This window comes from Priapulus caudatus, unplaced genomic scaffold (genome assembly GCF_000485595.1).
Source record: "Priapulus caudatus unplaced genomic scaffold, Priapulus_caudatus-5.0.1 Scaffold387, whole genome shotgun sequence".
NCBI lineage: Eukaryota > Metazoa > Priapulida > Priapulimorpha > Priapulimorphida > Priapulidae > Priapulus > Priapulus caudatus.
In genome coordinates, this window is record NW_014577448.1 from 115,927 (window position 1) to 129,445 (window position 13,519).

General features: G+C 41.0%; 2 protein-coding genes across 2 annotated transcripts in view; one reads left to right on the plus strand and one right to left on the minus strand.

The window, feature by feature from the left end:
• LOC106809817 (protein IWS1 homolog) overlaps positions 1–5,746 on the minus strand; it is a 31,222-nt gene extending 25,476 nt beyond the window's left edge. Inside the window, exons 1-4 of the mRNA XM_014813028.1 lie at positions 5,672–5,746; positions 2,780–2,918; positions 1,803–2,004; positions 19–1,002 (exon numbers count right to left, since the gene is read on the minus strand). Coding sequence (XP_014668514.1) covers positions 19–1,002; positions 1,803–2,004; positions 2,780–2,918; positions 5,672–5,742 — 1,396 coding nt within the window. The 5' untranslated portion in view covers positions 5,743–5,746. The remainder of the gene's footprint in view (positions 1–18; positions 1,003–1,802; positions 2,005–2,779; positions 2,919–5,671) is intronic.
• Positions 5,747–6,017: 271 nt separating this feature from the next.
• LOC106809819 (ankyrin repeat and sterile alpha motif domain-containing protein 1B-like) overlaps positions 6,018–13,519 on the plus strand; it is a 67,142-nt gene continuing 59,640 nt past the window's right edge. Inside the window, exon 1 of the mRNA XM_014813029.1 lies at positions 6,018–6,232. Coding sequence (XP_014668515.1) covers positions 6,126–6,232 — 107 coding nt within the window. The 5' untranslated portion in view covers positions 6,018–6,125. The remainder of the gene's footprint in view (positions 6,233–13,519) is intronic.

The window sequence follows — 13,519 nt, forward strand, 5'->3', positions numbered from 1 at the left end:
TGGCTAATACTTCATCATCTGAGTCAGAGTCAGTTTCGTTTTTCTTGGTCATAACCTTCTTGCTTTTCACTTTCTCTCCTTGCCGCTTTTTCGGTTTTAACTTTGAGGCTTCCGGTTCGTAATCGCTGTCAGGTTCCATTTCTGCTTGTTTCTTATTTCCCGCCTTCTTCTTGCTGGCTAATACTTCATCATCTGAGTCAGAGTCAGTTCGCTCTTTACTGGCTGTCATTTTTTTGATTTGTCTCTTTCTTGCTTGCTGCTTAACCGGACTCGACTTTGGAGTTTCTGACTCAGAATTACTGTTGGATTGCACTTTAACCTGTTTCTTACTTCTTGTTTTCTTCTTGCTAGCTAACACTTGATCATCCGAATCAGCGTCAACTTGCTTCTTACTGTCTATAACTTTCTTACCTATCCCTCTCCTTGCCGGCCGTTCGATCGGTTTTGACTTTAAGGATTCTGACCCAGAACCACTACCAGACTCCATGTCTTCTTGTTTCTTATTTCCTGGATTCTTCTTGCTAGATAACACCTCATCATCTGAACTTGATTCCGAGTTCGAAACAACCTGTCCCTTCTTTCCTTGTTGTTTTCCCTTAGGCAACATAGCCGGTGTTGCTGCATTTGAATCGGGGCCAGAATCACTAGCGATCTCCTCGTCCTTCCATGCTTTTGCTGAGCCATCTTCACTGTTGCTCCCTTTGTCATCATGAGAACATTCAACCTCGGCATCACTGCCCGACTGTGTGACTTGTTCCACAGCATCTTCAAGGGATATAGACAGTCGCTGACGTGCTCTCTTCTCGGCTGCCTCCATCTCCGTATGATCAGCCTTCCTCTCTTTCTCTTTCTTGGAGGCAGTCTTCGTAATGGCACCTTTTCTGATGGGGGAGCGGATTTTTAAAACGTCTTCGAGCACAACTGTGGGCTCAGCCTGCTTTTGTGATGTTCGCTTTCCATCTTCACTGGATTCATCCTCGCTATCATCGCCATGGCAACTGTCTGTGGACAAAACTTCGATTTAGTTACATAGTAAACTGTAACGATATGTGTTGTACCGTATGTTCAATAAAAAATCAATAATATGCACAATGGTAACAGCTAAATTCATTGTAATTGGATCCAAAAAGTTGATCACACTAGAAATGAATAAATAATTAGTATTACTCATTAGTAAAATTAATAAATGAAATCCAGAAAACAGCAATGCATATAAAAAGGCATATATTATGAGCTGTGGCCTTCTCATTGTTGGTTCACCAGTTTAGATGCTTTAGGTACAGAGTTAGACTACAGGTAGATCCCGTTTTACGATGGTCCGTTTTACGACTTTTCACATTAACGACCTTTTCAAAATTACCTAAAAATTGGAAATGACAAAAACAACAACTCAATAACACATCGCAGCAACGCCTGTGAGTTCAAACACACAATATGTGCTTCTTTTGTTTTTCGTGGTGCATTGTGGGTGGAATGATAGCATTTAATTGCATTATAATTTGGTCTTGTTTTATGACTTTTCATTTTACCTTGTTTTACTGGAACTTAACCCTGTCGTAAAACGGGACCTACCTGTATATATCATATTTGGCAAGCCTCATTAATTATCTAGGCTCCACTCAAAGCACACAAGTGTCTAGATTTTACTATGACCAGCTTTAACATCAAGCAGAAGTTATTACTGGCATCCGGCAGCAATAACCATTAAGCGATGCTACAGCAAACTTCCAGCTGCATATTCGTCAGTTTCGAAGATGTGAACATGAAGTTAAAGATGAGGCGAACGTTGTTTAGGAACTTACCCGACTGGTTCATCACCTTCTTCCTCTTAGTGAGATTTGTTGCCCCATCGCTGTCGTCTTCTCTGGGTCTCTTTGCCTGAAATGCGGTATTTTCTTCTTCTGGTTTCTTAGAAGCATTTTTGTAAGCAATGGTCTTCATCTCGCGGTCACGGAATCGGTTTTGGTTCTGTTTATTAGGACTGTTCTCCCGTTCCGACTCATTCTAAAACCAACAGGCATTCCAAATTAGCATATATACATTTGAACTAGTGCAGCAACAATGCTAAAGGTACATAACAGCTTCACTATGTACATAATAATTTCCAAGTGATATCCATTGAACACGTTCCATGTCTATGGTTCTCAACAGTACCCCATACACCTTTCACCACGTAGGTGGTCAATTCTGAACCCTGTAACGAAGGTACTGATAGAGTATGCCAACACTCAACTCGATCCAATACACTGAACACAATCAGCTAGTGATGTCACGATCATCGATTATACTTGATCATCGGTTGAACAGTGGCTCGAACCAAGCGCTTAGTGATGTCACGATCATCGATTATACTCGATCATCGGTTGAACAGTGGCTCGAACCAAGCGCTTGGTTATCAAAATCCATAATCGATTTCATCGGAAAAAAAACTTGAACAAGAAAACTTGGAAAAGTGATGAGAATCAGAGATATAAAAAATCGCTACTATACAAGTTATCCTTTATAAAACATACATGTATTATACACACAGTAGTAAACAAACAGTAAACAGGGCTAAACAAGCACATACATGCACACACGTACATGCACACGATGTTACGCACACGCAGGCATTCAACACCCAGAGTAACCGATTGTAACCGATCATCGGTTACTTGGGTCCAACCGATGATCGATTACGAAATTACAACCGATTGACAACACTACAATCAGCACGTGCCAACACGCAGGGTTGACTGATGACACAGCCTTTCCAAAGGAACTATTAAGTTATGCGTACCTGCTCATTAAGACTATCATTAGCTCTTGTGAATTCTTTACAAGCGATTTCCTTGAAACACGTCCGTTGGTTAGCGGTCATTTCTGTGAGGCCGGCATGCTGCATGTACTGTTCACGTAGCTGCTGTGTGGTCAGACTTCTGCAAAGATTCATATTACAAAATAACGTTTTAAGCTAGAAAAAACACTAAAACTCCTTTAAAGGGACAGTAGCCTCTAGGATTTTACTGCATACAACTGTACTTACTGTATAACAAATCGTCTATACCCACATGTATTTGTCACCAGATACTTAATTAATTATTTACACATCAACGCTACGAAATTTGAACAGCGCCATGACACCCGCGACCGTGCTGCCACCCTGAAAAAGTTGCGTATTTGCATTTTTATTTTGCAGGTAAATGACCGAGGGCTAATCACAAAAGTGCAATTATATTTATACCTAAATGCTATTTAACCGAACGATATTCATTTTAGGGCAATTTATCCATATTATAACTGAAACTATATGTCGTTTATAAGATATTACAATCCTTTTGCTTTTAAATGAATAAATAAGAAATACCCTCGGTCTGTAGCCCTTGGCTGGAAAGTGGTTTTGCGCAACTTCTCAGATCGTGCGCTTTGAGTGGCGCCACCGTCGTTGTAATCAAACTGTAGTCGTTAGTTTTAAAACATAAAAAAAAAATATTTCTAATGGTGATTGAACCATGAAACTTTTTATGTAGCGCAATTAGAACCTAAATTAGCTGAAAATAACCCTAGAACCTAGAGGCTACTGTTCCTTTAATGTTATACCTTAATTAGGTATTATTTATTGTAGAGTGAGATGTAAACTGGATCACACTGCCCAGAGAGCTATGCTTGGTGCATTGACCCTTTACCTAATTCGTATCAGTTTCCGCTAATCAGTGCACCCACTGTTACAGCAGGTAATGTCGTTGGACTGGTCTCGATTTTTCTTGCTTAGTAACATGTCAATGTGTCGTACACTTGAAGCCCAAAATAGTAGATGCCACCGAGACATGGGCTAGGGATGGTATATTAAATGGATATAGCTTAATTAGAAATGACAGACAGCACACAAAGGGAGGTGGTGTTTTGCTACTTGTACATGAATCAATTTAGCTGATAGAATGTGATGAACGAAATGAGTATGAATTTAGAGGTGAAGTTTGGTGTAAAATTCCACTGTGTCACAATGACTTGCTGCTAATAGGTGTGTACTATATATAGATTTCCATCGATTACAGAAGAGAATAACATGGATTTACTGGAATTGTTTGAAAAGGTATAGAAGGAAAACTTTTCCAACATACTGATTATAACCTACGTGACTTTAATGTTTCGGAGGTTGACTTTGTGAATTACCATTGCATTGGTGATCACATATCATTTAGTCAAATTTTCCTGAATAGAATCCAAAATGTTTTTGACACTCCATGAAGACATTTGCACCAGATAGAAATCCGGCCAAGACGAATCACTATTGAATCAAGTGTTTTGTGATAATGCAAACATGATAGAGTGAATGCACAGGATATCATCACTAGGAAAGACTTGTCAAGATACTATTCGATACTCCACATCAGTAATGACAATGTATTTAATATTAAGTGCATGAAAATTGCTTCAGGAGCTTGCACGGCATGGGGCAAAACTTATTTACTTTTGTTGTTTTATTAATAAAGAAGTGTCGTTAATCCATGTTCAGCTGCATATCTCAAACACAACATGGTGTCAAAAGTGAACTCATTGACATTGATAACTGAGACCGATGTTTATGACCAGCAGAACAGGGCAGAAGCTCAACCCTCCTCCAGAGGTTTTTGATTTCTCTAGGCCAGCAGTAATCGATTCCCAGCATTTCTCGATGCCAGAAACAGCTTAACCTGAGATTGAGAGACTTGAGGCTGAGTGGCAGCAAATATACAGCTGGCGATGCCTCGAAGTTAGACGAAGAAGATGGTGACGTGTAAATATGAAGCCTACTGCATGGAAGGAGAGGCAGAACACATATTCAATCATCAATGCATTCGAATTTCATGACATTACGTTGTAGCGACAGCGAGGGCCTCATCGCGGGAGACTGGACTAAACTGAGGACTGTTGAAAGTGGAGTCTTGAGTGTCGGAGTGAGCAGCCGGAACGACCTGACGATTCATTGCTATGGTGAATAACAAGGACAAAGTAACATTGGACCGGTTATATTACTATTAGTATTAGTATTACTATTAGGCATGCCCACACCACTTTGCCACAAGGAGCTAAATATAACAAGGAGAGGAAGCGGATGGCTGTGCGCTTTTCGCCTCAAGGGCGCCATCTATGGACCATAATCAGCTGAAACGGCTGTGCAGAGCGAACCCAGAGACAATAGAACACTAATCTGTTCAACTTCTCTGTTCACAGTTCAACTTCAGCCTCAGGCTCAGGTTCAGGGACAGGGTCTCGGTGCAAATCCACTTTAGGCACCTTAGGTATCACGAAGTGATGCACAGATTTCTGTGTATCATCAACTGATGCACAGGATTTCCGTATATCAAGGAATTATGCAAAAACCCTAACCCTAACCGTAAGCCCAACCCTAACCCTAACACACTTCGTGATACCTAAGAAGTAAGATTATACTTTATGACTTAGGGTTAGGGTTAGGGTTTTTGCATCATTCCTTGATGTACGCAAAGTCTGTGCATCAGTTGATGATACACAAAAATCTGTGCATCACTTCGTGATACATAAGGTGCCTAAAGTGGATTTGCGCCCAGGATCTCTGCCGAACCCAAATTTGGGCCAGATATGGCGGCGCTTCCTCTCCTTGTTATATTTCGCTCCTTGCTTTGCCCGATATCCTGTTACAGATATCATTATCAGTTTAACAGTTACATACTCGATGTTCGCTTTCCCAGCAAACAACTTTCGAACAAAATCACTCATGTTGTCTTCTGTTCCCGCCATCATTGCACATGCTACGCCATCTAGTGATGCCGCATAATGAAAATCTTTTACATCATTGCCTTCACCCAATCAGAAAACATTGATTACACTAGAACCTCTCCCAACTTATTCTTCTCGTAATTTTAAATAGTAGACCAAATATACTGTATAAAAAATATGCTTATATTGGTTACAGTACAAAATATTAATGCAAAATATTAATTTCATTAGAACATAATAATATATAGTTTTCAAACTTTATGTTGCTAAATTCCAAGATACGTATCTTAGGAGAGGTCGTCACGGCGTAGTGTTGAGTTTGTTATTGTGTTGTTCGTATCAACATCAACAATTATGGAGCGGATGTAAATATAGTAAACGGTGTTACTAAACAGCACAATCGGAAGATGGGGAAAGATCACGATCTTCTCGAAGCTTCGAGGAATGGAAATGTTCTGGTTGTTGAAAAGATCCTTAGCAGTCGTCGCAAAAGCGGGCCACTTGCAATTGGAAGGTGCGTATGATCTAGTTCAACTTCAACTTGAAGTTGAACTTCTACTTCTTCTAAGTTCTAGTACTAGTAGACTAGGAGTAGGTGTGCGGCAGCTATCCGCGGGCTATAGTACTAGAGCTACTAGTAGGCCTACCGCGTACAGTTGCCGCAGGCCTGCAGGCTGCAGGCCGCAGGACGTGTTTCTGAGTTGCTATCAGTCGCTCAACGATACTCGCAGCCACAGGCACTTGAAGCATATCAACTGTAAGCGCACGGCGCCGCCATTGCGCGTACACTAATACATAGATATAAGAGCAGGTGCGAAAGCGTGCGCCAGGAATTCGCTCGACGCTCGCTTGATTTCACAGGATTTCAACACAAATACTCAACCTTACGACTCCATCTTTGCTCCTAATTGAAGTACAGTGCTTACTTGTTGTAGAAATATCATGTCTCACTTCGCAGCAGAGCTGTGTCACGCAAAATCACGAATTAGATCATGAAATTCTCGCGATCTCTAGCGTGCTTGCGCGATTGTAACACATTCCATTGGAAAGCAACGTTGTGGTTACCCAAGATGCAGTGCGCCGCCTTCCGCCATGTACTTAAATGTGTTCCAATCGCGCAAGCAATCCTAGAGATCGCGAGAATTTCATGATCTAATTCGTGATTTTGCGTGACACAGCTCTGCTGCGAAGTGAGACATGATATTTCTACAACAAGTAAGCACTGTACTTCAATTAGGAGCAAAGATGAGTCGTAAGGTTGAGTATTTGTGTTGAAATCCTGTGAAATCAAGCGAGCGTCGAGCGAATTCCTGGCGCACGCTTTCGCACCTGCTCTTATATCTATGTATTAGTGTACGCGCAATGGCGGCGCCGTGCGCTTACAGTTGATATGCTTCAAGTGCCTGTGCTCGCAGCTAAGGCCTGCATACCTCCCAACTCTCATTGGTTGATACAAATCACGTGCCTGAAACTCCTGTTTTAATAATTCCTTTTATGGTGCATTGTGACCCTAGCCCTAACCCTAACCCTAACCCTAACCCTAATCCTAACCCTAACCCTAACCCTAACCCTAATCCTAACCCTAACACTACTTAGAATTTAATTTTAAAAATTAACTATATTTGTATCAACCAATGAGAGTTGGGAGGTATGCAGGCCCTAGCTGCGAGTCTCAACGATTCATCATGACATTAGTTATCACCTGGAGTACGCAAATCAGATATGGGCTCCCCATCTAGTAAAACACATAGAAGCAATCGAAAATGTTTAGAGGCGTGCAACCAAGCAAATCCCTGGTATGGCAGACTTCTCCTATGATGATCGTCTCCGGTAACTCAGGCTCCCAAACTCTGGCCTATAGGCGAGTGAGGGGTGACATGATTGAGATGTATATAAAATACTGACTGGTAAATATGATCCTGAAGTGTCTGACTTCATTAAAACAGCAGGTGAATCGGTAACACGGGGACATGCATACAAAATCTACAAAATCAGAACGAGATTGAACATCAGGAAATACTCATTTGTACATAGATCAGTGGATTTGTGGAACAAGCTTCCAGCATTAGTAGTAGTTCAGCAAAATCAGTCAGGTCCTTTGAGGCCAGACTAGACAAACATTGGAGAAACCAGCCCTTATACCATTATACGACGAGTATAGAGAATCTATCCAAGCTACCAACCCTTACCACCGTGACATGGAAAATTGTCGAGAGCTGACAGTAGAGGTTCTCTGAGGAGACCTAGAGTCAGAAGAGAATCTGTGTAAATCTGTGTAAATTAGCCTGATTAGGCTGAGTTGAGTTTTTATAACGCTGTGGCTATATGCCTGACAGCCGGGCACGGTCGCCGATTTCCTAAATGCCTGGCAGTTCCTAACCCTAACCCTAACCCTAACCCTAACCCTAACCCTAACCATTGTTTACTTGAGATAACGCTGAACATTAAAAACTGCCGGGCATTTAGGAAATCGAAGACCGTGCCCGGCAGCCGTCAGATATATGCCGGCTGCCGGGAATATAGCCACTCTGTTTTTATAAGTTCTTGTCAGCTGTATGTGTGTATATGGTACCACAAATCATGTGACGGGATTAAAACTGAAGACATGTCACACTTGGCCAGAGACAGTGTAGTGTGGCACTGGTAGTGGTATAAGTGCAATAGTTTCAATGTCTTAGCGTCAATAGCTTCACATTTCATAGATACGAATTACAGATCTCTAATATGTATAATTACCTTCTGACATTACCCGAAGCCCAATACTTGGCTGAACATTTCATCAGCTCACCTATGTCTAGAGGCGTGTTCAATCCGCTCCATTCCAGTAGTCTCCTGCCTCAGAAAGAGGAATCAAATTCCTATCTACTATCATCAGAGACGAGTAAAACATATAGGGCAAACAAGAAGCTGTAACCTGGTTTTATTTCGACTGCTAGCAGAGTTAGCAACCCATTAAGTCCTTGTTTGGAGGCCAGTAAGAAGGCATCTGACTTACGACTTCTAGTTCTAACTGTTAAATGCGGCAGAACACGGAGCTACCAACTCCGAGTTCCACGCTGCTTTGAATTATGTTAAGCCAGATGTCGTCTGTGGTATCGAATCTCTGGAATGTATACAGAAATAAACAAAGATTAAACCATTAATAAATTAAATGTTAAACTGATTTAGATCGAATATATACTATGCAGTTTCTTTCTCGTGGCTTCTAGTTGTTTATTTGTGATCAGGGAGGGCAGTAGGAGTGTGTTACACATGTGCACAATACATGGACACAGTCACACAGCTGCTACAGCCACATGTTGCTTTCCTGCCTCGTAGTATTGCACATGTCTTGTAGTTTTTGCTTGCTAACTTGGCATTCAGGGTGACTTAGAAAATAAACAGTGCTAGACTGAATGAAATGTTATTTTTTACGTATTGGTTGGAAATGTAGCAAGCTGCATGCTCAGTTACTCCCGCTTTCAGTTCATGCAGCATTTTGGGTCATAGGCCTGTATGGTAGTGATGTACCAGTGTTGTACGTTGTGTGTTTACCTTTCGTTTTACTTTTTGTACCAGCATTTCTCTGAATAGCTTCAACGTATTAAAACATAGTGTGAGTTTTTGCAGTTACATGTTTGACTGTGTTATAGACAGGGTGCTGACAAGATCTACATAATGATATCTGTTTCGATATATAATTAAAAGCATGAATGTATTATTATTATTAAGTTCCATTCTCATGTCAGGGTTTTTATAGAACATATGAAACCTTAGGCCTAGAGATATATTGATCGATGGGTTTGATGTAGCTCTAGTACTATAGCCCGCGGATCGCTGCCACAGGGCTATAGCACATTCTGCCATAGATGTAATCTAAGCAAATGGTCCAACTGATGTGACCAAAAATTTATCCCCAAAACGTAAAATGATCGGGCTTTTTAACACTTATCTATCAACATGGACATCTCACCTATCTTTTTGAACACTTCCACAACTTTACACCAGGTATTTATGCTGTTATTCCTCAAAGTCTTAGCACTACTGTTGTTTTGTTTTCAAATGCGGTTGCTCTGCTTATGTGTGCACGCGTGACTCTTCAGTGCTAAGACTTTGAGGAATAACAGCATAAATACCTGGTGTAAAGTTGTGGAAGTGTTCAAAAAGATAGGTGAGATGTCCATGTTGATAGATAAGTGTTAAAAAGTTCGATCATTTTACGTTTTGGGGATAAATTTTTGGTCACATCAGTTGGACCATTTGCTTAGATTACATCTATGGCAGAATGTGCTATAGCCCTGCGGCAGCGATCCGCGGGCTATAGCACTAGAGCTAGGTTTGATGCTGCTACTATCAAGAGCTAATAATACCTTATTATTAGCTCTTGGTATTATTATTAATTATTATTAATTGTTATTATTTATTATTATTATTTATTATTATTATTATTATTTATTATTATTATTATTATTATTATTATTATTATTATTTATATTAATTATTATTAATTATTAATTATTAATTATTATTAGGTATTATTAGCTCTTGCTACTATGTGTGCACTATATTGTGCGTGTGTGAGATTATGACTAGCAGTCTTGTCAGCATGTTGTACTTCCTTTCAATGGTAATAATTTTGTTTGCTGTACCTGTACTTCCTGAAGGAGCAGACCTACCCTGAAATTGAATGGTGTGAATACGGTTTGCACTGAGTCTGAACCAATATCTGGTTGCCGTGAAATTTCATCTTGTCATTGATCACATAAAATATATTTCTTGCAATAGGACTGATCGTGGGTAAAGTTTCTAGGTATCATCTTTTTCATTAATGACTTTTTTTCAAAATATAAAGGAAATAATGTCTTACTGAAAGGGATATATAATATATATATATATAATAATATCAGGAGCGTATAATGACAAATGTCATTATACGCTCCTGATAATATATATATACTTTTTTTTCTGACAAGTATATCTATCAGTATCATAAGATGCACAACTCGTTCTCATAATTATTTAAAAAAATAATAATCTGAAATGCATGTGGCCGGCTTCCTCTATTATTATGTCATGCATTTACTGATGAACAGCGCACTCCTCATGACAAATCATACCGTTACAAAGGTAAGATCGAATGCTGCAAGGTTATACAGTCATGCCTTCTCAAACCCACCTTAACGCTGCAGCAGCACACAGCAAAATTTTACCAGAGCATCTTTCATATGCAGCATCTGTCGCTTACCCGCATCTTTTTGACACCCACAGAGTAAGCACACTTTACAACGTCGGGCATGTACTAGTATCACATTTCCTCTTGGATACATGTGTGGCAGATGTGCAAGTTTTCATTTCTCTGAATTAGGTCGTATTAATTTCTCACCATCTGTTGCACCCTGCAGGTATAGTTTACTCTTATAGAATTTACATACATGTATTTTACCATAAAGGTCAACTCAATTATCAATGCAGATTTTAGGAAGCTGCGTTGTTATATGAGAGCAGTTTAGCGGTGTGCCCTGGTCACATGTTCTAGAAAATGATTGGGCCCTAACCGGTAATCAAATCATTCCAATTCCCACAACTCGGAGCCTGCTCTTGTACAACAGGCAGTGGTGGTGACGTGTTCCTCGTCTTTTTCATGCATAAAACGACCGTGAATCCACCAAGTTGTTGTAAGAATCAAAATTATTATTGCCAGTAGGAACACTGCACTTCGTTAACTATACTAGCACTGCTGAGTGTGTCACCTTTACCTTATCCCTAGCCCGACCAGGCTGTGTGACTAACGTCAATATACACAGGTCTCCTAACCCTAGCAAAGACCGTTTCTTGGAGCTACCTTATCCCCAGCTTGGGGCTCTTTGATGTTTGTTATTTGTCGTACTACTCATTCTACCATGGTCATGTTCCCATTACTACCTCCAACAAAACTCGTTCAACCTTTAATAGCTTCGCCCTCCAGAAGAGAGATTTGATCATTCTATCTTGCCAACCACAAAGTGTCCCTTTTAGTAGTGCGCAGGTGATGTGCAAAATTGTCAGCCCACGTCTGTTCGACAGGTCCGAGGAAGGTGCTTGTTCAACCCTGGCCCTGCTGTGCACACTAATGGTGCGCATAGTAAAGTGCAGCGATGTCTAGTGCGATAGTCAACGAGTTCGTTGGCAAACAAAGTCGTGAGCATCGAGTGAGTCACGATGGAGTTTCATGCTTCAACGATCGAGTTATCGTCGCTATACGCGCCAAGTTCAATTGAATTTGCAGTCGTTTGCGCTACGTGTGAATGCGTACGTTTCCGTTACGTTAACTCTGGTGCTGTCCCAGATTACACGTGTAATTGTCGTTCATTTAGAATCTTGGGGGGCTGGCTTACCGGTATTGTACAGATGCTAGTGCAATACCTCTAAGGCCGTACGCAGGAAATTTTCTGTAGGGGGGCAAAGGTACTCCCCATGCCCCCTGTGCCCTAACGTTTCGCAATTTCACATTTCTTTATTTAAATTGTAATATTTCTTTGATGATTTAAGATAACCTTTTGTCCCATTTCTATTTTATTTCTAAAAGCGTACAGTTTTTGTCCCATTAAAAGGCATACTCTGAAAATCTCTAGGGGGGCAACTGCTCCTGCTGCCCCCCTGCTGCGTACGGCCCTGCCTCTAACACGCATACGTGGCTATCAGTATCACACGTAAATATTGTGTGATATGCCGTGTTGGATTACCTGCCTTCTTATGGGGCATGTTGCTGAATGCACCTTTGTGGATAGATAACCCACTTCCTTATTGCTGTGTGGGTGGATGTGGCTCCATTGCTAGACTGCCTTTATATGGCGGGACTCTATTTGATGTACCTATTTCCTATCGTGTTTGTGCCTGCATGTGCCTGCGTTAAGAAGTCTTTGCTTCTCAGCTTAAAATTAAGTTAACGCATCAATTTGTGCTTCTTCAGCGGAAATGCTTTGCCTGTGGCTGTCGACTCTTGTTTATATAACTAATTCCCATCTTTGATCGAATCGATGAGTACGCATACAAATATATATTTTATTTTGCATTCCGGCCATGTGTTCTTGCCTGTGGTGACATTGCCGTTGTTGGTAGTGTTGCTCTTAACCCTAACCTCTGGGGAATACTTGCCTGGGCTTATAGGGTTTAGGTTTATTTAGCGGTGCATCAAAGGTCGCTGCATTTTCTGCGAGTGCAGGGATGTGTGTTTCGGATTTATTTTTGAAAGGGACATCGCCGACAAAAGTGATTTAGATGTGTCGTCGAGTACATCGAGACAGTCTGTGGAGACAGCTGGTGTGGAGACAGCAGCTCACTCATGTTTCACGCACACGGGGTCACCCAGGTTACTGCGCGTACTCCATGTTTAGTTTCTTTTTTAGCGTGGGTGCGCTGTGGAATGCGCCGAAATATTTAGAATGATGCCCGGGAGAATTTTCAATCAACACTTAACTGTTGTTAAACAGTGTATCACAGTTTGTTCAGGCAATTTTTCTTTTGATGTGTGAAGAAGATCAGTCTGTATTCAAACGCTGTATTAATGCCGCTGCAATTGGGGTTGTTGCTAAGTACAAGCTACTACTACTACTAGTACTGTTGCTGCAATTACTGCTACCATTTGTGCTGTTGCTGCTGCTGTTGCTGGTGGGGCTGTTGTTGTTGGTGGTGGTGGTGATTGCTCTTGTCGCACTTGCAGTTTCTGTTGACTTCTCTCACTGGCTACAGTGTGTCCAGTGAGCTTGGTTTTAGACCTCGTGGGCGATATCAGACGTCTGTGTTTGGACAGTGTATCAGTAGCAAGTGCAATGTCTCTAATTAG